This window comes from Wyeomyia smithii, chromosome 2 (genome assembly GCF_029784165.1).
Source record: "Wyeomyia smithii strain HCP4-BCI-WySm-NY-G18 chromosome 2, ASM2978416v1, whole genome shotgun sequence".
NCBI lineage: Eukaryota > Metazoa > Arthropoda > Insecta > Diptera > Culicidae > Wyeomyia > Wyeomyia smithii.
In genome coordinates, this window is record NC_073695.1 from 172,697,207 (window position 1) to 172,722,868 (window position 25,662).

The 25,662-nt window shown below is 35.3% G+C and overlaps 1 protein-coding gene across 2 annotated transcripts in view; it reads right to left on the reverse strand.

Annotated features, from left to right (window-relative positions):
• Positions 1 to 4,152: 4,152 nt before the first annotated feature.
• Positions 4,153 to 25,662, reverse strand: part of LOC129721365 (allatotropins-like) — a 90,554-nt gene continuing 69,044 nt past the window's right edge. For both annotated transcript variants that reach the window (XM_055673859.1, XM_055673858.1), the window contains 2 exons: positions 5,441 to 5,799; positions 4,153 to 5,024 (listed from right to left, as the gene is read on the reverse strand). In XM_055673859.1, coding sequence (XP_055529834.1) covers positions 4,877 to 5,024; positions 5,441 to 5,799 — 507 coding nt within the window. In that variant the 3' untranslated portion in view covers positions 4,153 to 4,876. The remainder of the gene's footprint in view (positions 5,025 to 5,440; positions 5,800 to 25,662) is intronic.

The following is a 25,662-nucleotide window of genomic DNA, read 5'->3' on the forward strand; positions in this document are numbered from 1 at the left end:
CTCAATCGTTTTGTCTCGTTTTAGCTTCAAGGCAACTCCAAACCATTTTATATGCATCAGGGTCACACATATTCAAACCTAGAAAGATGGCACCATATTTTCTGGAAAAAGTATTTCCATTACTTTTTATCCATGTCATTTCATAAATATTTCAGAGAATCCGTGTACACTTTTCTCACAGCCGCAGTGTCAACCAGTTACTAACTTAATTTGTAATCAGATCGACTTGAACTGTCCTACAGTACGGTCGCATTTTACCAACAGCTCGAGTCTTAGACTACCGAGAGATATTGAAATTTTGTTTTTCGCTTTCAACAGGCAATCTTCTTGAAAGACTACCTGTTGAAACGCAAAGTAATAAATTTGTTTTTAACGTTAACGAGTGTTTAGTGAGTAAATTTGGTTTGAGATATTTCTACTTAAATTCTATAGTGAAGTGAAAGTGTAGTGAAGTTTTCCAGTTATGCCTGGAAAAAATTAAAAAGCTCGCTTTGATGCGGCTTCAAGGAAACGTGAGGCATCTCCTCCAAGTGACACTGACATTTCGACTAACAGGTATGATATTCTTTCTTCCGTTGGGGATCAAGAAATTCAAACTTCTCATACTGAGCATAAAGCCGTTATGAAGAAGGTTAAAGTTCCACCTATTGAGGTATTTGTAGCAAATTTAAAAGCATTTCGATCAGAACTTTCATCATTTCTGTCGGATGTGAAAGTTAATTTTCAAATTTGCCGCCAAGGCGAAATTCGCATTTTGGCAGGTGTGTCTGTAGGTAATAATTTAAATTCAGCTAACAAATTTCAGACAAAAAATCCTGTTCAGGCAACACCAGACTGTTCATATGCCAGTGTCCTTACAGGTAATATTTTAAATTCAAACAGTAACAAACCATTCGTGTTTGGTGCTGAAAAGACAGCCAGTATTGATTTAGGTAGTCCAACTCCAGAAAAGATTGAACACCTACAACAATCCATGCTGCAGCTAATGTCCGTTTTGTTGAACTGTGACTCGATGTACGAGGCTGTTCAAGAAGGTATAAAATTTACAACTAATATTGTTATGAAATTGAAATTCAGCAATGGTTTTAAATAATGCTGTAAATTTTCTAAATTGGAATGCTCGCTCTTTGAAAGCGAAAGAGGATGAATTTTTCAATTTTTTAACAGTCCACGATGTGCATATTGCAGTTGTGACTGAAACGCTTTTAAAGCCAAATATTAAACTAAAAAAGAATCCAAATTACATGGTTCATAGGTTTCATAGAATTGATGTTGCCGGTGGTGGAGTTGCAATAGTTATCCACCGTCGGATAAAACATCGTGTTTTACCCCATCTTGAAACCAAAGTTATCGAGAGTTTGGGAAATGAAACAAGTATTGGCATTTTATTTATAGCCGCAGTGTATTTGCCTTTTCGATGCACTGGTGAGCGAAAAAATTATTTCAAGGGAGATTTGCAAAAACTCACAAGAAATAAATCTAAATTTTTAATCATCGGTGATTTCAATGCGAAACATCGATCTTGGAATAATGCTCAAAGCAATTCCAATGGAAAAATATTGTTTAACGATTGCTCGGCTGGATTTTATTCAGTTTTATTTCCAAATGGTCCTACATGTTATTCTTCTATTAGGAATCCATCTACAATTGATTTGGTACTAACAAATCAAAGTCATTCATGCAGTGATTTATTAACTCATGCTGACTTTGATTCTGATCATCTTCCCATAACATTTTCTATTTCCCATGAAACTACTTTAAATCCCACTAGATCTGTGTTAAATTATCACAAGACTAATTGGGATGGATATCGTTCTACGATCGAAGAAAATTTGAATGATGATATTATTTTACAAAATAGTGCTGACATTGACAGAGCATTAGATAATTTTAGCAGCTTAATACTCAATCCCCGGAATTTATCAGTTCCTAAGGCTCGAGTGAAATTTAATGCACCAATTATTGACAGTGAACTTCAACTTCTTATACGTTTGAAAAACATACGGAGACGTCAATACCAAAGATCTCGTGATCCTGCTTTGAAAATTATTTTTCAAGAATTACAAAAGGAAATTAAACATAGATTAACTCTCTTGCGAAATGAGAATTTCATGAGAGAAGTTGAACAACTAAAACCTTATTCAAAACCTTTCTGGAAGCTTTCGAAGGTTCTTGAGAAACCTTCGAAGCCAATTCCAGACCTTAAAGATGGTGATTGCATTTTTCTAACGAATGAACAAAAATCTCAAAAACTTGCTCAGCAGTTTGAGAGTGTTCATAACTTCAATTTGAACGTAGTAAGTCCTATTGAAAATGGAGTAAACCAAAAGTATGATCAGATCACCACTCAAGAATTTCTTTCTGACGAGGTATTGGAAACAAACTTGAATGAGGTGCGAACTATTCTCAAAAAACTCAAAAACATGAAAGCACCAGGAGATGATGGGATTTTCTATATCCTCATCAAAAGACTTCCCGAAAACTCTTTAAATTTCTTGGTAAAAATTTTTAACAGATGCTTTGCACTAGCACATTTTCCTACGAAATGGAAAAATGCCAAAGTCACTCCAATTTTAAAACCCGAAAAGAATCCAGCTGAGGCATCAAGTTATCGACCGATTAGTTTATTTTCCTCTATTAGCAAACTTTTTTAAAGAATAATTCTCAATAGAATGATAACACATATTAATGAGAACTCAATTTTTGCAAATGAGCAGTTTGGTGTTCGCCATGGGCATTCCACTACTCATCAGTTACTTAGAGTAACAAATATGATTCGAACTAATAAATCTGAAGGCTATTCGACTGGAGCAGCTCTACTAGATATAGAAAAGGCATTCGACAGTGTTTGGCATAAAGGTTTAATAGCTAAAATGTCAAATTTCAGTTTTCCGCTTTACCTTACAAAAATGATACAAAGTTATTTAACTGACCGCACTCTTCAGGTTAACTATCTAAATGGTAAATCTAATAGATTGCCTGTTAGAGCTGGTGTGCCTCAGGGAAGTATTTTGGGTCCAATCTTATATAACATTTTTACTTCTGATCTTCCTGATTTACCACCAGGTTGTGAGAAATCTCTGTTTTGTGACGATACAAGCATTTCCGCAAAAGAAAAAAGCCTTCGTGTTATATGCAGTCGGCTACAAAAAAGTTTAGATATATTTTCTTCATACTTGCAGAAATGGAAGATTTCCCCTAATGCTTCTAAAACACAGTTAATTATTATTCCTCATAACCCAAGAGTTTCATTTCTCAAACCCACCCATAACCACGTTATAAGGATGAACGGTGTGGTCTTAAATTGGTCTGATCAAGTTAAATACTTAGGGCTAATTTATGATAAGAATCTTACTTTCAAGGAGCACATTGAAAATATCCAGTCAAAGTGCAATAAGTATATCAAATGTTTATATCCTCTTATCAACATGAATTCTAGACTTTGTCTCAAGAATAAACTGTTAATTTACAAACAAATTTTTAGGCCAGCAATGTTATATGCAGTTCCCATCTGGACAAGTTGTTGTACAACTAGGAAGAAGACACTTCAAAGGATTCAGAATAAACTTTTGAAAATGATTTTGAAGCGTCCTCCCTGGTTTAGCACAAACGAGCTACATAGGCTCACTAATGTAGAAACATTAGAAAATATGTCAAGCCAAATTATCAACAAATTCCGACAAAAATCGTTGCAATTGCAATCAATTGCAACGATTAGCTCACTTTATAGTCAGTAAGATAGTTTTAAGTTTATTTTAAGTTTTGTTTTATTCCTTTTTTTCCTTGACAAGTAGGTTTAATAATTTTCCTACAATTACATTAACTTAACTGCGAAAGCAAATTACATTCAATAATATAAAAAAGCGTACAAATATATATAATAGTGTTGAAATGTCACCATTTGTGGCAGAACACACAATATAAATTCTGAATAGATATTAGTACATAAATAAATCATTACAAACATTCCCCCCCCCCCCCCCCCCTATTAAAAAAAAATAACTTAATTTGCAATTATTAATATCGGCGCAAGTACCCTTCATGGCATCTAGTGGATAAATTTCCGCTGTACCCACCGATGCACGTCATACTGCGTAGGATTTATTTTTCGCTTGCCATCATCAGGAAAGTTTCGTTCATAGAGCTATCTCATTTCATTGGTTTTAAAGTTTTATTTCCCATTGCGATTTGTATGTATTCCTTGCATTATATAACTTTGCTTTGTTGTTTATTTATGTTTATATTACAGTACTTTGACTTGATATCTCTGACTTTGTTTAAAGTAGCGTTCTCTCCGTTTGCTAGCATTCATCATACAATATTATAATTATTTCCTAAGCTTGTACTAAAATTTGGCTTTCCGAACCAAACACAGTTAAGTTTATTCCTTTTTCTTCAAAGCAAAAAAATAGTCAACTGAAATCTCAAAAATAGCTCGGTATCCAGCCTCGACCGGCTATTTCCAAGATATCACCTGCTTAAAGCACTTTCGCACAAACACAAAGATACTAATAATACTTGCACTGTGATTCTAGAGCTCAACTATAAAACGGGCCCTACATATAGAGTGTTCTAAATCACAATAAAAATCTTTTCTAGCAATAAATACTTATACATTTCCTTAAACGTTGTAGATTAACAATTGAATTTAAAAAAAAAACATTACTGGTGGAGAGAAATTACCTGTTTGTATATAACAATTACACTATTCTGATGAACAGCCATTTTGAAATACGTTTTCTGAATTGCAATTTTTTGATATCCAGAATAAAAGAGCCCTGCTGGCTTCGTCTTTTGCAGTAACTGCTTGAATACGGTGGGATTTGAAGAGCAACAACAGTCGAAGGTGATTGACAATGTATCATTGTAAACAGGTTTAAAACATATCATTGCCATCGCTCAAACTTATCAGTTCATTCGAAGTCAGTAAACCATCCTTATTGGAATCGACAAAATGCTGCAGTATTGTACGAGCCAGCGTTGGATTCGTGGACATCTCATTCGCGAACCATTCCAGCGGGAAACTATTAAATAGAGAACGAAATATGGTATCATGACATTGGTATTGGATCAATATTGCTTTCACATTAAAGGGTTATTCAACAGCGACACTAAAGCAGTTTTGAAAATATTTTTTTCATTATTCAAACAGCTTCCACTAATTTCTCAGTAGTTGCATTGCAATTGCCCGCGTGAAAAATTCATGGATCAATTACTTTTTTGCAGAAAATTCAAAATTCACTCCAATCGGTGAAAACACATTTTTGTTCAATTCTAACATTATATAGACCAGAATTTTGAAGATAAAATTGCAGTTTAACTTGCAACAATCTACAACAATGGCAACAATTCAAAATGGTTGCTGCCATCTAGAAAGTATTCAACACATTCTATGAGATTCAACCTACAATCTATCACAAAGCTAAATTAATATAGGTACCTTTCTTGTTCACCAGCTATTTGTGTTCCTGGATCAGCATTATTGTCGGCTGCTAGCTGCTCGAATAGCTTAATTGTCTCTCTCTTATCGTGTACCCATGGCGCCTCATCGGTAGCTCCACTATTTCCACTGCTTCCTCCAACGTTGGCACCGATTGGGACACGTCTTTTACCAAACCCTCTCGCGGTCATCATTTCCGAGTTCCGGAACGGTGCCCTGATCGAACGAGGTATCTTGGAGGCCCTCACCGCCAGACTAGCCAACTGGCGGGCTGGTCCAGCGTTCGAGGTGTGACAACAAAGCAGCACACAGGACAGCACCACAACGAACAGCAGCTTGCAAGCTGACATTTTTATAACCTGTAAAATCAAGTAATATTGAATAATGTTGATGAGAAAGTTACTGAGTCGATTTGCATTTTTTAAAAGGTTGTTTCATTAGTATTAAATTCATAGAATATAAACCTACGTTAAGCAGCACTGCAAATTACTATTTATTAAAAATTTTTGGCAACATTGTCTTTTTTGAGATTCATACCGTCAAGGTTGAAAAAAGTTCGACAGGCTTGTTAAACTTTATTCTCAACGGGCCCGCTGGAATCGGTAATTGAAGATAATTTCAAACTCGACAATCCTGCTTCTGATTGAATATTAATTGAAAAAAATGTAAATTGCTCGAATGTTAGAATGTTTTTATGACGAGAGAACTAAAATTCCCTAATAAAACATTTTTCGGAAAAAAGTCTCAGCTCATTTTGTCTTTAAAAATAGATTGATTTACCACAGCTATTAAGCCGGGGATTATTGGTATAAATTTGGCGGCGAGAGCTCTAGTGTAATGCAAAATTTTGTTAAAGTGTTCACGAGAAGTATGTAAGCAGTGTGTCTAGTATCTAGACAAACTTGGAGAGCCTGGAATTATCAATGCATTTGATGCCAGTGTGAAGATTCGAAATATAGTTGAAATAGTATAATCAACTCTTTTGGAATACTACTGAAAGCGGTTAAAAACTCGACGCTTCAACCGTTCTTTTTTAGTACAGATTCAACACTTTGAAATTACAACAAGCCCAAATGGACAAACTTCGATTTCAACCAGTATTTTATCATGATGGAAATCGCACTTTGCGATTTTATTTCGGTGAAATTACTAATGTTCACAAATTGATTTATTTCACCGTGTACTAATGTTTCACAACTTTTGTCATTCAGCTCCCTTTGAAATGTTCTATTAAGATAAATAACTTCAATGTAGTTACATCTTTGTGATATTAACTACACAAAGCTATAAAACATGTACATGGTTTGGATTAGAAATTCAGTATCGAAACATATTACTCATCCGAAATCCAGGGAATTTTATGATTAAAGTTGACTAAACGCCCTGGAATGATGCTGTACACCGTCTTGTTTGTAAACGTTGGTGATGTAGAACTCCAAAAATATTGAAGCATCAACACAACAAATTCAATATCTTCGCATTACCTTGGTAGTATCGGAAAAGATTTGGACCGCGTTAGGAAAAATATTATGCTAGCACTCGCTCGTTTTTAGAAATCTACGTCAACGCCCAAAATCACATATTGTATATTTATTTTTTGCTACTAACATAAAAATTTACCAACATGCATGTTTTTACTTGTTGCTTTAGAAGCAGTCTCGAAAAATTCTCCTATAAGTAACAAATTTGTGACTTAAAAGTAATTACATTTATTTACAAGTAACAATTTCTATACTTCAAAGCTGTAAATATATTTTAAGAAAGTTTTGTTAAAGTCGTACTGAAGCTTGTTAGTTTTTAAACAGCAACATACTGCATCAAAAAAAATCCAATCTAGAACGTCTTAGAAAGGTTTTCAGATGCCTCCTAAAATTCATGTTTTTGTTAAATGTGTTTTTTTAAATTTTTTTTATTTTTTTATAGATAAATATTAGTAAATAATGAGTATGTGTGTCCAATAACTAATGGTGACTTCTCAACACTGTTAGTAATTTTTAATTTTAATTGTTATGATTTGTTTGCTTTTGCAATTAGGACCTATCATTCGTAGGGATTTAAACCTACTTGTCAGAAAAGGGGTATTTCTTGAATATGTTATTCGCTGTTTATTAATGGGGATACAACTGCACGATAAAACTAATCCTTACAACTACATTAAAACTTGTGTTAAAGGTTTCTCATTATCTTAAGATAGTATCGAGAGACTATCAAGTATTTAAGAGGACTTTAGTACCTATCAATATTAAAACAGTTTGGTACATTGTTGGCTTACGTGAGTTCATTGATAAAATTGCCAATTCCTTTACAAAAACTTATTTTCAAAGAGCACATTGAGAGTATACAAGCAAAGTGCATCAAATATACGAGATGTTTATATTTTCTCATTAACAGAAATACTAAACTTTATTTAGAGCATAAACTTTTGATTCACAAACAAATTTTTAGACCAGCAATGCATTATGCTGTACCGATCTGCTCAAGTTGTTGTTTAACAAGGAAGAAAACGCTCCAAAGGATTCCTAATAAAACTCTAAAAATGATTTTGAAGCGTCCTCCTTGGTTTGGTACACCCGAATTATGTACATAGACTTACTGGTGTTGAAACATTAGAAACTATGTCAAATAAAGTAAGTAACAATTTTTGACAAAAATCGTTGCAATCCTCAATTGCTACGATAAGCTCTCTTCATAGCCAATAAGTTATCAATTAAGTTAGTTGTAAGTTTACTTTCCTTTTTTTGACAAGTAGGTTTAAATCCCTGCGAATGATAAGTCCTAATTGCGAAAGCAAACAAACCCTAACAATTAAAAGTACATTTTTTTAACAGTATTGAGAATTCACCACTTGTATTTGGACACACATACTCATTATTTACTAATATTTTTCATAAATACTTAAGGTAATAAAATAACCCCTTATTAAGAAAAAACAATTTCTTTACAATTGTGAGCTGCAATCATGGCTGATAAGTGTAAAAATAGTGGTAACTTCGAACGGGAAACCAAGAGAATTTCTCTTCTTAAAATTCTAAATTCCTCTTCTGTCAATTGTCAACCATGGCATGACAACATCACAAGTGCCATTAAAGATGCTTTTGAGCTGAGACCGCTTTCGACGGTCTGCACAACTTGTACGCTATCTCCAAAGTATTTTAATGAAACATTGAAAATACTAATAGATTCACACTCTCCCCCAAACATCTTTAATCACCAGACTTAGAAAGTACAACCAGCACTTCAAGTTGCATACCGAACGATTTTGTTTACGTTTTTGACAGTAGCATCAGGTAACAATGCTGTAGAGTGCATTTGACCTAGTGCCGTGCTACCAGAAAACTTATTGGTTTTTCAAAACTCATAAAGCACAGATCAAGAGTAGTATTTCTGGTTTCAGTTTTGTGTCGTGATAGAAAAAGTATTCTAGAGAGGCCGTAATAAAACCAGCGCATAAATTTTTGAGCTTAAAGAGTTTAAGAGAGACCTGAAGAACTTATCACAGCAGAATCCACTATCACCAGGAAATGTGTAAGTCGCCGAGATACTGCTCAGTACGCCATGTTTTATTCTAGAATCGAAATTTCACGTAAAATTCGCCTCAAATCGAGAAATTCGTAATGTAAGAGGCGTAGTGCTAATTGTGGTAGATGATGTCCAAATCTAGCACTAGATAAAAACATGCAATGGCCAATCACTTGGTGCTTGGTCAACTTTTTTTGTAAAAATTTCAATATAATTTCACCATATCATCAAGGCGCTTGTTTTATTTGGTACTTTTATAGTAAAACTCACCCAAGAATTGTATTGGCATGCCCATTTAAGCTCAATATTATTATAAAAATTATATTCTTTCTTGTAAGTTAGAGGATATTATATGTACATGAATTAAACTCAAATAGTTTGAAGATGGTTTTAAGTTGTACGATTGTACCAAAGTGTGCTCGTGATTACCTACAAACGCAGGTTTTTTATAAACTCAATCGATCTATTGAATGACGTCTTAAGTTTTCTTTTATGTCAGTAAGGTTCTCATTCAAACTGTACAGACACTCTTAAAGCTGTGTTGAGGGTTGCCGACCAAAACGTATATTCATATATTAAATATAGGTTTTACACCCTCTTGTAGTGTGGGCCCTTGAGGCTGTAATAAAGTTATTTCATAGTTTTATCATAGCCATTAAGGTTTATCCTACTTAAAAGTAGATTTAAGAACACAGCCATTACAGCGATGTCGAAAGTATAAAAAAAAACTTTTAATGTCACTTGGGATCTATCCAATAACAACATATACCGTCGTATATTTAATACATGTTACTAGTTTCTTCCATTGAATTACGTCACGTTATGTAACTTCTATACGTTAGAGGAAAACACAAACAACCGAACCTATTGTTGCGCAAACGTCAACACTGACCACTATCTTCTGATGGTTAAAATGCGCCAAAGACTTTTGGTTGTCAACAACATCCGATACCGTCGTCCGCCACGGTATGATCTGGAGGGACTTAAACATCCCGAAGTCGCTACTAAGGCAGCGTTACCGGATAACCGAGGCCTCTCTGAAGAATTAATAGGGTACAACGCAGCGGAAGGTGCTGTGGAATTTGTCGAGGGGAAATCGAGGGAAATGCTGCAGCGGATAACCCGTCATTACGTGAGTCGATACAAACAAATACGAAGGCAGCAAACTGTTTTTTTTTTCGGGGGTAAAAAACGCCGCCTGGAAGAGTTGAAGTGTGAGGAAATTGAGCAGTTGTATCGTTCTCAAGAAACACGTAGACTGTACAAGAAACTAAACGCATCCCGCGCAGGCTTTGCACCGCGAGCTGAAATGTGTCGGGATAAAGATGGAGGAATCTTGACGGACGAACGTGGGGTGATCGACAGGTGGTAGCAGCATTATAACGAACACCTGAAAAGCACAGAGGTAAAGGACCAAAACGGTAGGAGGAACGACTTCGTCAGCACAGCGGATGAGGGAGACATACCGCCCCCACGATAAGTAATGTTAAGGATATTGTCAAGCAGCTCAAGAACAACAAATCAGCTGGAAAGGATGGCATCGCAGCGGAACTTATCCAGCTAGGCCCGGAGGTACCAGCTACCGGAGGAGTGGAAGGAGGGTGTAATATGCCCAATATACAAAAATACACCTATTTATTGATTTAAAGGCCGCTTGCGATCCTATCGACCATGTAGAGCTATGAGAAGTTATAGACGAAAATGGATTTCCTGCGAAACTGATCTAGACTGTTAAGGGCCACGATGAATGCTGTACAATGTACATTGTACAGTGCTGTGTGAAGATATAGGATGCGGCATTAGGCCCGTTTGAAATAGGGGCTTCGACAAGACGATGGTATTTTCTGCCTCCTGTTCAACATCGCGCTTGAAGATGTTATGAAACGTGCGGCCTTCAATACGATCTTCGATAATTCCAGCAAAATCATCTGCTTCTCTGACGTTATGAACCTTGTCGGGAGGACGTTCCTGGCGGTTGCTGAACAGTACACCAAGCTGAAATATGAAGCAGAAAGGTTGGATTAAGGGTAAATACGTCGAAGACCAAGTATCTGCTAGCAGGGGTAACGCAATAGGGCTCGCATAGGCAGTAGCGTAGTGATCGATGGAGGTGAGTTCGAGGTGATTGGCGAATTTTTGTATCTAGGAGCATCGGTAACGTCAGACTGAGAACAGCAGAGAAATCCGCAAACGTTTTATAGCTGGAAGTCGTGCCTACTACAGACTCCATAAATTGTTGAGATCTGGCAAACTTCGCACACTGTTTACAAAGCTGCAAAAAGGTGATGGAAATTTTTTTAACCCAAAAAAACTTGATTTTAGAACCATAGTGTCTTCAGTAAAATTGTTCAATTAATTATTCTCCATGTTATATAATGTTGTGAGAATACCGGACAACAATTCCGCAAAAATGGTGTTCGTCTCGAATCCGACCTGTACAAGACGTAGAGGCAGGCAACGAGCTAGATGATTAGACCAAGTGAAGCAAAGTCTTGGAAGTGAAAGACGTTCAAGGAACTGGAGGCATGCTGCCATGGACCGAGTGCGTTGGCGTAACATTGTGACGCAGGTGAAATCATGAGGGATATTTCACCAGCAAGGTAAGTAAGCTACCAGAAAATTACAAAAGTTTCAATTCCACAGAGCTAACTTTTGACCGTATGCGACAAATTGAATTGAAACCGGTCGAACAATGATCAAATGAGAGCAAAACAATAAATTAATCGATAAACTTCGTAAGCCAGAATGAAGAGATTTCAACCAAAAATATAGTTATTTTCGTTTACGAACTAGGTGACATCCATGAATTACGTGACGCCCATAGTATTTTCGAGCTTTACGAATTGTTACATAGGGGAGGGAGGAGATAAGATTAGCGTTACGTAAAGTAAGGCTATAAATTTACTAAAAAAATGAGCATTTTTATTAGGCAAAATCTTCTGTACCTATTAATGAGGGGGTAGGCGGTGGCGTTACGTTTTGTTACATATGAATGGGTGGGAATACAAAAATGTTTTTTTTGCGTTGCATAATTTATGGATGTCGCCTTAGCATTGTTTGATATTTTTTGGTTCAAAAATCGCTGTTGGAAGATCGATTTCATCTCGTTTTATCTCAAAGTCCTTAATGAATTCTTGAATTTCATTTAAAGAGTAAACGATAGAAATTTTACTCGTAGCCAAGCCATAGGGGTGTTCTTGAGCACATACCCTTACTCATTTTAAATAAATATAATTCCTCAAGAAAAAAAACAGACTTATTTGGAAAATATTGTGAAGAATAACCATTTTCACCCAGTTCTATGGTACTGAAAAAGATATTCGATACCTTCTACATTGCTCACAAACTGAAGAACTTTTCTATTATACATGGTTTGAAGCGTATCAAAACCAGTATACCTATTGCATTCAAAACAAAACTCAGAATCATTGGAAAAAAACGGATAAGCAAATCGAACATGCACCAATTCTAGTCCAAAACCATAACCCATACGATATGCTAATCCGTACTTTATACTGCATAAATTGGCTAGCTAGAACGTCCGCCTCCAGAATGCACGAGCAGCATTCAACGTGCCTCAAACAGTTTGAATCCAATTACCGCCTGTTGAAATTTGTCCCCATCTTCCGCGTCAGATTTCTAACGATATTCGTTGTTGATGCAAAAGCTCTACTACGCTAGGTACCTACTATTGATGTTACGCTCCGCACTTCAGGTCCGGTGAGCAGAGACATATGTGATATATTTTCGGTTGAAAAGGACATACATATCGATTAAATGGGCCAACAGATATATTGGATTCAACTACCGTACGACTGAATGGTTTCATATGATTCAAATAGTTATCAGGTTTGTTTTATTATCACCAGCTTTATTTAAAGTTTATTTCGATTTCGCATTTTGTTGAGATAACTGTTTTGAGGATTTATTTCACGACCCAAAGTTTCTTTTGAATGTAAGACTGAGAAACTACGTTATCCTCAATTTTTATTGGATTAGGATACGTGCAGTGGAAACATTTTTCTCTCCATATTATGAAATAAGCTGTACAAGCTGGCATTTCACGATAGATATCAATCCGGCAACAACGACTGCGATTGATGGATCAATACATATTCATTGATGTTTTAGCTCAGATCTGTCCGTTACCTACAACAATTGTGTATGAAGCGATAATCATCGGACGTATTGAAAGAATGAGGATGAATTGAAACTTGCGGCATTCAATAATGCGATTAAGCTCATCGCACAGTACAATCATAATGTGAATAATGTAGGTATACACAAATACATTTTCAAATACACTGTAGTTTACCCAAAAAACAAAATGTGCTTTTCCTGTTGGCACAAGCAGTGCCTTAAAGTTTTACCACTTCCGCCCAAAAACTGTGAAAAAGTGACATCGTCAGCGGCAAATTCACCTGCGTTTACCGCATATAATAGAATGATTCAAATCTTAATGTACATATCATGTTACAACGATAAAGATAATGATTTAAAACATCATTTTTACTTTGTTACTGCCAAATCTTCCCAAAAATAAATAGCAGTGCGTTCAACAGAAAACGACAAACTGTAATAACTCATCCCATGAACAGCAGAATAACAAGGGTTTAAAATGTTTCCATTACTTACTCATTACTTTAACAAAGGAAGCACCCTATGAAATATAACGATATAGCCAGGTAGGTCCAAACAACCTCAGTTGATATGGCCGCACTTCGTACAGCAACAAAAGTAGCGAAATAATTTGTTGCTATCGCATAGCAAAACCCACTGTAAACTCTGCGCTTGTAGCGTAATTACGCTAAACAAAATGGGGCCAACTTTCTAATAAAATAATTAACTTTCCACCGATGGTTGACGCTCGGTTTCCTAGCGTCATGAAACTTTCCGGAGCATACTGTTAAGAACCTTTCATCTAGTGTCCGGCATCTAATTCAGGATAAAACCAAGTTAACTAAAAAATGTTTAATAATCTGTCAAGCTCCCAGAACCAGCCACCGCTATCCATTTTCTTTTGTCGTAGGACAACTACAGTTCTATATAGAGATGTCAAAATAAAAATATATAATTAGAGTTTCCAACACTTAGAACGGTGTTACTAAGAATGCAATGTATACTTGCCATTTCAACACAACAAAACAGAACTTTGTACTGCATAAATATTCTATACTAGTTGAACGTTCCCGGCGATGCTCGGGATCAAAAATTTCAAAATTAGGGATCATTTTTGATAATTCATTGCATTATTAGCACAACACACTTCAAAAATATATATCACATCTTATACGTCCATCATCATTTTAATTACTTTCATATTCTGAGAACGCACAGAACGGAAATAACCATATTGGATTGCATTTTGTGATTTGGGAACTGGAAAGTCCTTAGATTTTCTAAACTGGAAAGTCGCCATTTCAGATTTCAAAATGACGTATGGAGTTCGGAAGTTTCGAAAGTATTTAAATGGTTGGCCAAATACCACTTTAGATTATTTTCCTGAAACCAGAAGTCGTTATGTTGGAAAATGTTATGTGGGGTCATCCCAGTTCCGAATATACCACACTCGGGTGATAGCCGAATATTCGTCAATTGTTCACAGCTAAACCTCTTTTTATGTAACTTTTAGAAGAAAGTAATCAAAGTGAGAAGAATTTAGCGTGAGCTCCTCTGTAATCATATCTAAAGCTTAGTTCTCCTCTGTAATCATATCTAAAGAGATAACATGTGAATTTTTATAGCAAAAATGTTGGTGTCCAAGGAACACGTCTGAGAAGAAGTTAACGTTTCAATCCACACAACTACGTAGAAATTAAAAAAAAGGATAAAAAAAAAGAAATGTGGCCTTTCCTCCAGCCTAATGTCCCAAAATATAGTTTTGGTAAAATTAAAAAAGTATTTCGAATCCCGTAATGTGTTACTATTCACAAAACTACGAAAACACCAGAAATGTATTTTTTTCTGCTCGACTCGCACCAAATTAAAACATAAATTCTTCTGCTAGAAAATATTTGCAGATGTTAAAAGGAACAACGAACATTTCATTGAAAAAAAAATTAATTTACAGGCAAATTGAGCGCATGCTCAAAAAGTCAAAATTTTGCATGTATTATATGTATAATATATATAAAAATTTAAAAAAAGAGTATTTTTATGTGTTTTTCTGTATGCAGAAAGTCATCTTCGAATATACGTAGTTTTTAAAGTAATATCTCAAATTTTAGCAATAAGATATTCATTAATTTTCCTCAAATGTCTTTCCTGAACATTAACAAACATTTCAATGAAGAACAATTACATATCATTGCTTTGAATTTCAATTTAGAGGCAAATTGAGTTCAAATATTCATGATTTTGCTTGTTTAACGTAGTGTTTTGAATAATATCTCAATTTTCAGTAATCATATATCTGTTATTTTTACTCAAAAATCTTTTATGAACATAAACAAACATTTTAATGTAGAAAATCATATATCATAGCTTTGAATTTGAATTTAGAGACAAATTGAGCCAAAATATTCATGATTTTGCATGTTTTACTTAGGTTTGTGGATAATATCTCTACTTTCAGTTATCAGATAACTATTATTTCTTCTCGAATGTCATTGCTGAATTAAGTATAAAAGTCATAATTTTGCATGTTTTACGTAGTTTTGTGAATAATATCTCAAGTTTTAATGATCAGATACAAATTATTTTTCCTCAAATGTCTTTCCTGAACATTAACAAACATTTTAGTGAAAAAAAAATCATATGTCATCGCTTTGAATTTCGATTTAGAGGCAAATTTAGCACAGAAAGTCATAATTTTGCATGTTTTACGTAGTTTTGTGAATAATATCTCAAGTTTTAGTAATTAGATACCTATAATTTTTTCTCAAATGTCTTTCCTGAACATCAGCGAACATTTTCATGTGAAAAAACCCACATGTCACCGCTTATTATTTTTGATCAAGAACGATTTAAAATGATGATGATTACTGCACACCTCAGAGACTGAGAGAATAATATCAATAAGATCAAGCGTTACGGAATTCCATTTTTATATAGTAGATTCTTACAATTCTGTTCGGTCTGTTTTGAATCGATACTCTCTACACTAATCTTTTTTCGAACTTGTTACACTCTTTCTCTTTATAATTAATTATAAAACAAATCTCATTTTATTCTTTTATCAATGTTTATTTTTCCATTTTGAATTTTGTCTGTTGGCAAAAGTTGAAATTTAATTTAAAAAAGGGGGATTGATGGCCCAAACGTAGGTAGAAAAATGTTGTTTCTACTTTTTCACTAGTTTAAATCAAAAAAGTTAATCTGAACATATTCAATCGGCCAAAGTAAACTTAGCTTTATCACTGGATAACAATACACAGCAACATTCCGGCGCAAAGATTAGCGGACACAAGTCGCTATGTCAACCCCACATACCTACGTGGGTCAGTAGAAAGCCCTGCAAAAGTGTTTATATCATTTTCACTGCCAGGCTGCTGCAACTCATTCCAATGATGGTCCATGAATACCTTTCAAACTTGTGCCGTGTCAAATAAATGTTGTGAAAAAAAAATACCTTTTAAACAGGCATGAGTTTTTTGTTGCGTTCCATACATTTTTTACAAAATGTGAAGAAAGGCCTACATCAAAAACTACACAGTGCTCTTAGAAAACTTAGAGTGAGTCCTCAAGAGCCTTGATATCTTAATAACTTCAACAGCGTATTATATGGGGGACGACAACTCACGACTTCTCCTACTGGGTAAACCACATTTACCATGTACAGATGTTTCCCGATTTTAAACCAGCTTCTCTCTTCGTGAAGAATTGTCCAGATAGCCCAACCTTTTTGGCTCCGCGGCCCCTTCTGATAACACAAGAGCTCCGCAGCCCCTTATGCGAAACTAAGAGAGCTGATTCTTGAAATATAGAGTGAACCTCGGTCAATGCAGGCCAGCATCCATTTTAAAATATTCTCATTCAGTTTATTCCTAAAACATTTCAAAAATAATCATAGAAATGATCGAAGTCACTCCAGTTTACAGTAGCTTCAAACACCAGGTTTCGTACCTTTATGCATTTTTATTGTGCTAGTTTGAGATTCAACGTTCCATATATACTTTACGAATACATGAAAGTAATTGCGGAAGGATAACAAATAATAACTTTTTCGAAAAGAATTTAGACTCGATCCTTTGTTTTAAATTCATTTATATAGGCAATAAGGTTATACCAACCTTTGAAATGAGAATCTAATACCTACAATAATTAGATTAGACAATCCCTCCATTGATTGCCTTTTGCGGCCATAACTCTCCAATAGGAGCCATATGAAAGTTTTATTCCGGAACCATTGGTTCGTGCCAGTGTAAAGTCTATGAAAGGTTCGCCCAATTTAGTTAAAATCTTTATCTAGGTATACAGAGAATTGATTGAAATAGGAATAATCGTTGTACAATTTGTTATGAAAGAAACAACATCAAAAAAAAAAATATACACAAACTAGCTGACCCGGCAAACTTCGTCTCGCTCATTTTGGTGTTTAATTAGGTAATTTTAAATATTCCAAACTCATTGATTCCTTGCCATTTGTTTATTGCAGACAATAAACACGACGAATCGGCCATAGGATATTATCAATGTGAAAAAGGCAAATCGTTTGAAACGATTGGTTTTATCGGCATGACAACATCCTCGACTTTTGTCTTTTGTACATCACCTCTATTCTGAAAACATTCTTATTGGGTGATATTCGAACATTTCTTTTCCTAGCATCCATCTGATTCCGGAAATACCCATATTGGGTGGTATTGAGTTATTTTGTTTGTTTTCTAGAAACTGAAAGTGATCATCTTTGGATTCAAATGATGTCCAGGGTCAATGCTTGGCTTCTTTGCATCATCTCAATTAATATCCATATTGAGTAGTATTCGGTCATTTTCGGCTGTTTCCCAGAAGTTGCCATCTTACAGTTCAAAATGTTGTCTGAGGTCGATTTGTGACTCCAGCGCATTATTAAGTTTCCGAAAATACCTATATGGGGCGCTATTTGGTCACTTTCCGCTGTTTTTAGGAAACAGGAAGTCGCCATCTTGGATTTCAAAATGGCATTCGGAGACAGTTTCTGACCTCTGGGCGTCATTCTGGATCCGGAAACATTTATTTTGAATGGTATTTGGTCATTTTCGGCTGTTTGCCTGACACTGGAAGTCGCTATCTTTGTATTCAAAATGGTTTCTGTGATCGATTTTTAACTTATGTGCATCATTCTGGTTCCAAAGATACTCATATTGGATGGAAATCGGCCATTTTTGGTTGTTTTTCAAAAACCGGGAGTTGCCATCTTACAATTCAAAATGGTGTTTGAGGTCGATTTGTGGCTCCAGTGAATCATTGAGATTCCAAAAATACACATATTGGGTGGTATGTGGTCACTTTCCGCTGTTTTTCAAAAACCGGAAGTCGCCATCTTGGATTTCAAAATTGCATTTTGAAACGATTTCTGGCCTCTGAGCGTCATTCTGGTTGATCCATATTAGGTGGTATTCGGTCATTTTCGGCTGTTTTCCAGAAACTGGAAGTCGCCAACGTAAAATTAAAAATGGTGTCTGTGGTCGATTTTAGCTCTTGTGTATCATTCTGGCCCGGATATCTTGGATTTTAAGGTATTTGGAGACATTTTCTGGCTTCTGGGCGTCGTTCTGATTCCAAAAACACTCAAATTAGAAACCGGAAGTTTCTATATTAAATTTGAATATGGCGTCTGGAGTCGAGTTTTTGCCCCTGTGCATCGAACCGACCATTTTAGGCTGTATCCCGGAAAACCTGGTTAAAATATCTATTTAATTTGTATGGGAGACATCGCTCCCCTTTCAGAGTACGGAGGAGTATCAAACCACCATAGAAATTTGTGTTTGATTTGTATAAGAGCCCTCCCATCCAGAAATACGAGGGGTGTCGAACCACAATGAAAATATGTTTTGCTCCAAAAAACCTCCACATGCCAAATTTGATTTCATTTGCTTGATTATTTCTCGAGATGCTCAGAAATTTGTGTTTCATTTATAGAAAACCCCACCCTTCCAGAAGAAGGAGGGGTGTCAAATTATTATGGACATATTTGTTACCCCTATAAACATTCACCTGCCAAATTTGGTTCCACTTACCTACTTGATTAACTCTCGAGATGTGCAGAGTTTTTGTGTTTCATTTGTATGGGACCCCTCCCTTCCAAAACAGGAAGGGGTCTCAAACTATCTTAGGAACCTTTCCCGGCTCCTGAAACCCCTATACACACAAATTCACGCCGATCGGTTCAGTAGTTTCCGAGCCTATATGGATCAGACAGACAGACAGACACGACTGCATTTTTATATGTTTAGATGGATGTCGATGGATGGAGTTTTAGGTAGAGCTTGAGTTTATAAACTAAAGACTTTCAATAACTGTGCTGTGTCAACTTCCGTATCATCGGGCATAAATATTTACTTCAACGACATAATTATGTTCTAAACATATAGAAATGCAGTCCTGTCTGTCTGTCTAATTCAGATAGACTTGGAAACTACGAAACTGATCGACGTCAAAATTTGTATGTAAGGGTTTTTGGGACCGGAACAGGTTCTCATGCAGGTTCAAGACCCCTCCCTCCTCGAGAAGGAAGGGATCCCATACAAATGAAACACAAATTTCTGCATAACTCAAGAACTGCTCATGTAAATGGAACCAATTTTGGCATGTGAAAGTCTCTGGAGACAAGGAATATTTCTGCAACGGTTTGACACCCCGTCCTCCGCTCGTTTTCATACAAATGAAACATAGTTTTCTGCATAACCCAAGAACTAATCAAGGAAATGAGACCCAGTTTGGCAGGTGGAGGTTTTTGGGAGCAAAATATATTTCTGTTGTAATTTGATACCCTATTCTTTTCTGGAACGCAGGGTTCTCATACAACTGAAGAGCAAGTCCATGGAAAATAAATAAAAAAATACTTCTCAGCATGTCATTTCCGATTTCGCTGAAACTTCGTACGGTTGTTCCTTTTTGATAAAGAGGTCATTCTATAATATCAGTTCTTCATGTAGACTCACGACTGCTGTTTTAATGCGGTCTTTCCAAAAATGTGACTGATGAATAAAATATTTTATATCAGCAAAATAAAATAAATAAAATAAAAAAAAACTGGAAAAATTTTTTTTTCGCTGGCCAAATTCTCCAAAACACCACAACATATAATATATATCAAATTTTTTTGTTTTAAAATCAATTCTTTTACACAATGAAGATGACATTTGATTATGAATTTGGTGATGATAAAATGAAAAACAAGAAACTTACAAACATATGAATATTTTGACATTTTTACTCTGAACTTTTTTTGAGTGGTTTAGGGGCCGTTCAATAATTACGTAAGCATATTTTTCCACTTGTGTAAAATAATTAGATTTATAAAAAAGGTACTTTTTGAGATATTTCATATTTTGTGACAATTTGAAAAATTTGGTAAAAAAAAAATTTTACAGTGTATATATTTTTTATAACTGCAATTTTATTACCTACAACTTTGCCGAAGACATCATTTTAAACGAACAAGCCGTTTTTCTGATATAAAATTTAATAAATGTAATAAATTTTTACATGGTAGTTCGACACCCCTTTCTCCTCTGGAAGGGAGGGATTCCATATAAATATACAAATACACAAATTACTGCACAACTGGAGAACAATTGATTAAAACTAAATTTGGCTTGGGACGCTTTTAGGGTGAAATAATTTTTGCAATCGAGGCTCGACACCCCCTCCCCTCTTCTGGAAGAGAGGGTTTCTACACGATTCTAACACTTATTACTGTATAACTCGGGAACTTATCTAGTAAAAGGGACCAAATCTAACATGTAGAAGTTTTTGGGGGCAAGAAATATTTCTATGATGGTTTAACACCCCTCCAGCAAGGAGAGGAGGAAGGGGGTTCTCCCATGCAAATGAAACAGATATTTGAACGAATTTTTGTGGAAAACAGCCGATAATGTCGGAATACCACCCAATATCTCCGGAACCAGTATAATGCCCAGCTGTCAGAAATGGAGTACATATGCCATTTTAATTTCTGAGAAGGCGACTTCCGGTTTCTGCGAAACAGCCGAAAATAACCGAATACCACCTAATATGGGTATTTTTATAATCGGGATGAAGCATAGAAGCCAAAATTCGTCTATGGACTTCATTTTTCATTCTGGCGACTTTCGGGAACAGATTGGCTGCAAACATGCTCAGAGGCCAATAATTGACTCTACCTGCCATTTTTAAATTCAAGATGACAATTTCCTGTTTCTGGAAAACAGCCGAAATCCACCCAATATTTGCAGAATCAAGATGATGTACAGAATCCAAAAGGCGATGATGTTCTCATTCTGATAAAACCAATCGTCTTAATCGATTTGTCTTTTGAGTTTGAACGTATCCAATATCCGATTCGTCATACCTTTGCAGACTATAAAATATTGCAAGGTCAATCTCTAAATGTATTTGGAATCAAATAATAATGTTTGAAATTATTTAAATAAAGAAATACTACAAGGTATACAGCCCTAGGGTTGTATGAAATGGTGACGTGGGACTGAACACTGTAATAAGGGGATTTTTTGTTACAAAATATACAGAGGCTGCAGACAGAATCAATGTGTTTGCTCAGCGACTGTACGTATTTTTATTTTCAGCCTCCCCCAGAAATCAACTTTTGAAATATATTCAACAACACTCGAAAGAATAACCTTTATATTTATATTGTGCGATATTGTGCCTGTAGTATTTTTTTGTGCAAACAACATGTATATGACAATGCACAAGCATATCGTGCTTGTTGAAGAAGCACCAAGAATTTCTCGTAACGCGTCAAAGTGAGAATTAACTCTCTATCCTCAAAAACCAAATCCAATAATACGTTATAATAATGAATGGTTTTGTCATATTTAACTCTAACTAAATCAAATTTATAGTATGGATCTTACTTTCAAAATAATATGGAAGCCCTTACAAAGGTTCATCAATTGGCAAACATAAGAAAATATTTTAAACGAAATTATTAACAAGTTCCAGTCAAAAATCGTAGCAATCCACAATTACATTTTTATTTTTGCTTGACAATTTTTTCATTTTCCTACAACTACATTCGCTGTATTACGAAGACAGGAAATATACGTTTATTATGGTAAAGCTTAGAATAATAATATATCATCTAACAATTTTGAAATCTAAAAAGAGATTCTGTACGAATCTTACTAAATAAACAAAAAAATCACAAGCATTCGCAGGCTCTTACTCTTCTATAAATGTATATATTTAGAAATTTACTCTTTCGATACTATCCGGTCACGATTATTTAGTGAATATCGAGGATAAAATTAAATAAATATCCGTTGCAAAATTTTTAAATTTTTGTTAAGTAATTTATGGTAATCATATTTATGAGATAAATCAACAGCAGCATTGCAGTTTTTCCTCAATTGCATACGAATAGAAATGTACGAACAAAAGTGTACCACTGCAATACGAATAGTACCGCTGCAGTACGAATAGAAGTGTACCGCTGAAATGTACGAATAGAAGAGTACCTCTGCAATCATAGACGACAAGAGACCTGCGGTTCTATACTCCACTGGTACTGTTGCTTTTACCGGCATGTTTTCTTTCAAGACATCAGTTTTTATTAGGTTCTTTAGTACCTAACACGCAGGTTTAGAAATTGTTCAAGGATGGGTATTGTTTCAAACTTTTAGGAAAACTTTTACCTTCGTGACATCATATTAATCTAAGCTCATGGAAGCAAAAATAAATTGACCTATTGGGACGGGGAGACTCTGTCAATTTTTTTTTCGAAATTGATACAGGGAGTATCACAGGGAACGGATGGTGTCCATTCACGTCGTCTGTGCTAGGAATGCTCGCATGTAATTGGTTCATTATTCGCGTAAATTTGTTATTGCAATTTTTTATCAATTTTACCGCTTAGCAATGAAATTAGAGTGATAATTAACATATTACAAAATTGGTATACATTTTATCTATCCAACAACATATTGGTTATTATTATCCATCATGTGGTTATGCTGTTATTAACGTTTGAAATCTGACGCAACATTTGCCCGTTTCATTTCCAATTTTACAGAATGCATCCCAGTATAGTAAACAAAGACGTGTCCCACGTCAAAAAATGGGCAGAACGAAGTTTTCCGGGTGAGCCAGTTAAAAAATAAAAATAAAAAAAAAGACCATGCTTATGCTTCTGTTTTTGATTTGGAAGGGAACTGTGCTTTTATGAAAATAAACCATGAGAATATCAAGTTGTATCACAGGAACCTAACAGATTTATGGGATAGGAGAATGTCACATAACCAAGTTGCGCAACACATGCAAATATACGAGTACATAATAGAACAGTCTCTCATTTCTCATAAACTGGCATATTTCAAATAAATAGAAACAAACAATTTGTTACGCAAGATTCGCATGTTCCAGTCTATCAACACTGTTTTTGCACACATCAGGTATAAAATAATTTACACAGAAACGAATATTTTCTAAGAAAATATAGTGTTACACACCGTGAGAGGTAATTAACATCTGCATTCAATCTCCTAGCGCTCACACAACCACTTTCCCTTGATCGGTTTAAAGGTTGGCTTACAGTTAGTATTAATCGAGCCGGAAAATCCCGCCATAAATAATAATCCACACAAGCATTTCCTTTTCGATGAGAGCCATTACCAATAAACAGCAGGCCAGATTAACTGAGGATGATAGCTTTATAATGTACCATTCACATTCAACTTTGCGATTGTAGACCAAAACATTTGCTAAAATTACCTGAATGTTCTATTGGAGCAAACTAATCCTAGTGAAGACTGCATCAACTTCCCAATCAACAAACTTGTGTATAAATTAATCACACAATTCATGTTCATAAAAAAAATTATACCCGCAATGTCAATTATTGTTCATTGATTCGAGTGCATTCATTTGAATAATCCAAACTAATATTTAAAAAATACAAACGATAATATGCATCGTTGTCACTTGTCACAAAAAGAAAATTTTGATAGCGGCAACTTTAAAAACACACAGAAAAATGCAGTCAAACTTTGACGCATTGCACCATATATATGTTTTTATTTCTAATGTATGCAGTCAGTTCTCAAACAAATGGTATTTTTCGTATGCTTATCATGAACAACTTTTTCATTCAGCCGAATATTCATCCAATCCGCTTTTTTACAACAGGGAAACAGACAATACCTCGAAACATATGTATCACGGACGCAGAACATATACAAAGCTAATTACAAGCAAAACGTGCCGACTAGTTCGTGTTATAATAAATCATTCAATGTTAGAATGCAATATGAAACAGAAGAACAGTTGAAAACATAGAAACAAACGTGATTCAATTATCCACAAAGATGAAACACTAGCGATTCATTGTTGCCATTGTTAATAAGTACAACGAGCCCATATTAAACTCACTGAGGCATCTCTTGAGATTTGAAAAATATGTTACAATTCTAATTATAGCGGTTTTTAGCTATCTAATACGTTAAACATACAACGCTACTTGTTCTGCAATGTAAACACATTGCTCTTACGAAGTTCTCTTAGCAGTGAAAGAATTCAACCTCTGACATACGTATAAAATACTGTTATAAGGTTTCTTGGAAAAAATAACTCATACCAGAGGCGGGAACTCCCGAATAGCCTATTGCATTCTGAAACAAGTAGCACTCGGTACGCGCTGCTCCCGCTATGTATATTTGTTATACAAATTGGTAATATTATCGCTTTCATCGGAAAATAGCGGAAAGACCTTCGGTGAACGGTACCGCTAAAATGTCGTGGTTCAGTAAATTACAATCTACCCACCTTCCGACAATAGCAACATTTGATCACCGTTGGGAGAGAGAGGAAAAAATGTTTACTGTCACACGTTCTAGGCATACGTTTTTCGCAGAACTTGGGTTTCTCAATAGTTGTTTAATTTGCTGCAGTCAATATTTGGCTATCTGTAACACTAAATGTGAGCGTTGGTGCTACCATACTTCGATATCATTAACACATTCGGTCTGATCGGTACTAATTTATGAGTTCTGAGCTTCAATAAAAATAAAGTGTTTTGATCAATATAAGTTTATTTAAAAACCAACTTCAACAAGAATCTAAAGTTCCTAAACACCTCAGTGTTTCAGAAATGAACATGCCTGGAATATGCTACAGTAAAGTTTTTTTGTATTGACTGCGCCTCATTCAAAGTATAGCACCAACAAGATAAGTATGAGTTTAATACAATAATGTAAACGTCTTTCAACGGCAATACCGGACACATTCTGTTGGACTGACTGCCGTGTACTAACTGAAACAACTGTAGACTTTTGCCAGCCTGCAGTCCATCGACAAGTTGTTCCCTGTACTCTGATATGTGAGGGCTTGTGGTACAGACAGGTATACTCATTGTTGTTTTCCCCACTCAAAGATGCTACACGATACTAGTACCAGAACCAGAGCACTGAGCAGTTTCAAGTGGCAAGAAGTAAAATTATCTTCATCCTCAAGAAAGGTGAAGCTTCAAAGTTTTTCTTTTCTCCCAATGTGCCAGCGAACTGAGTATGCATGTTTGCATTTTACCTACAGTGTAAAAAAAAACAGAAACACTGCTGTGCTTG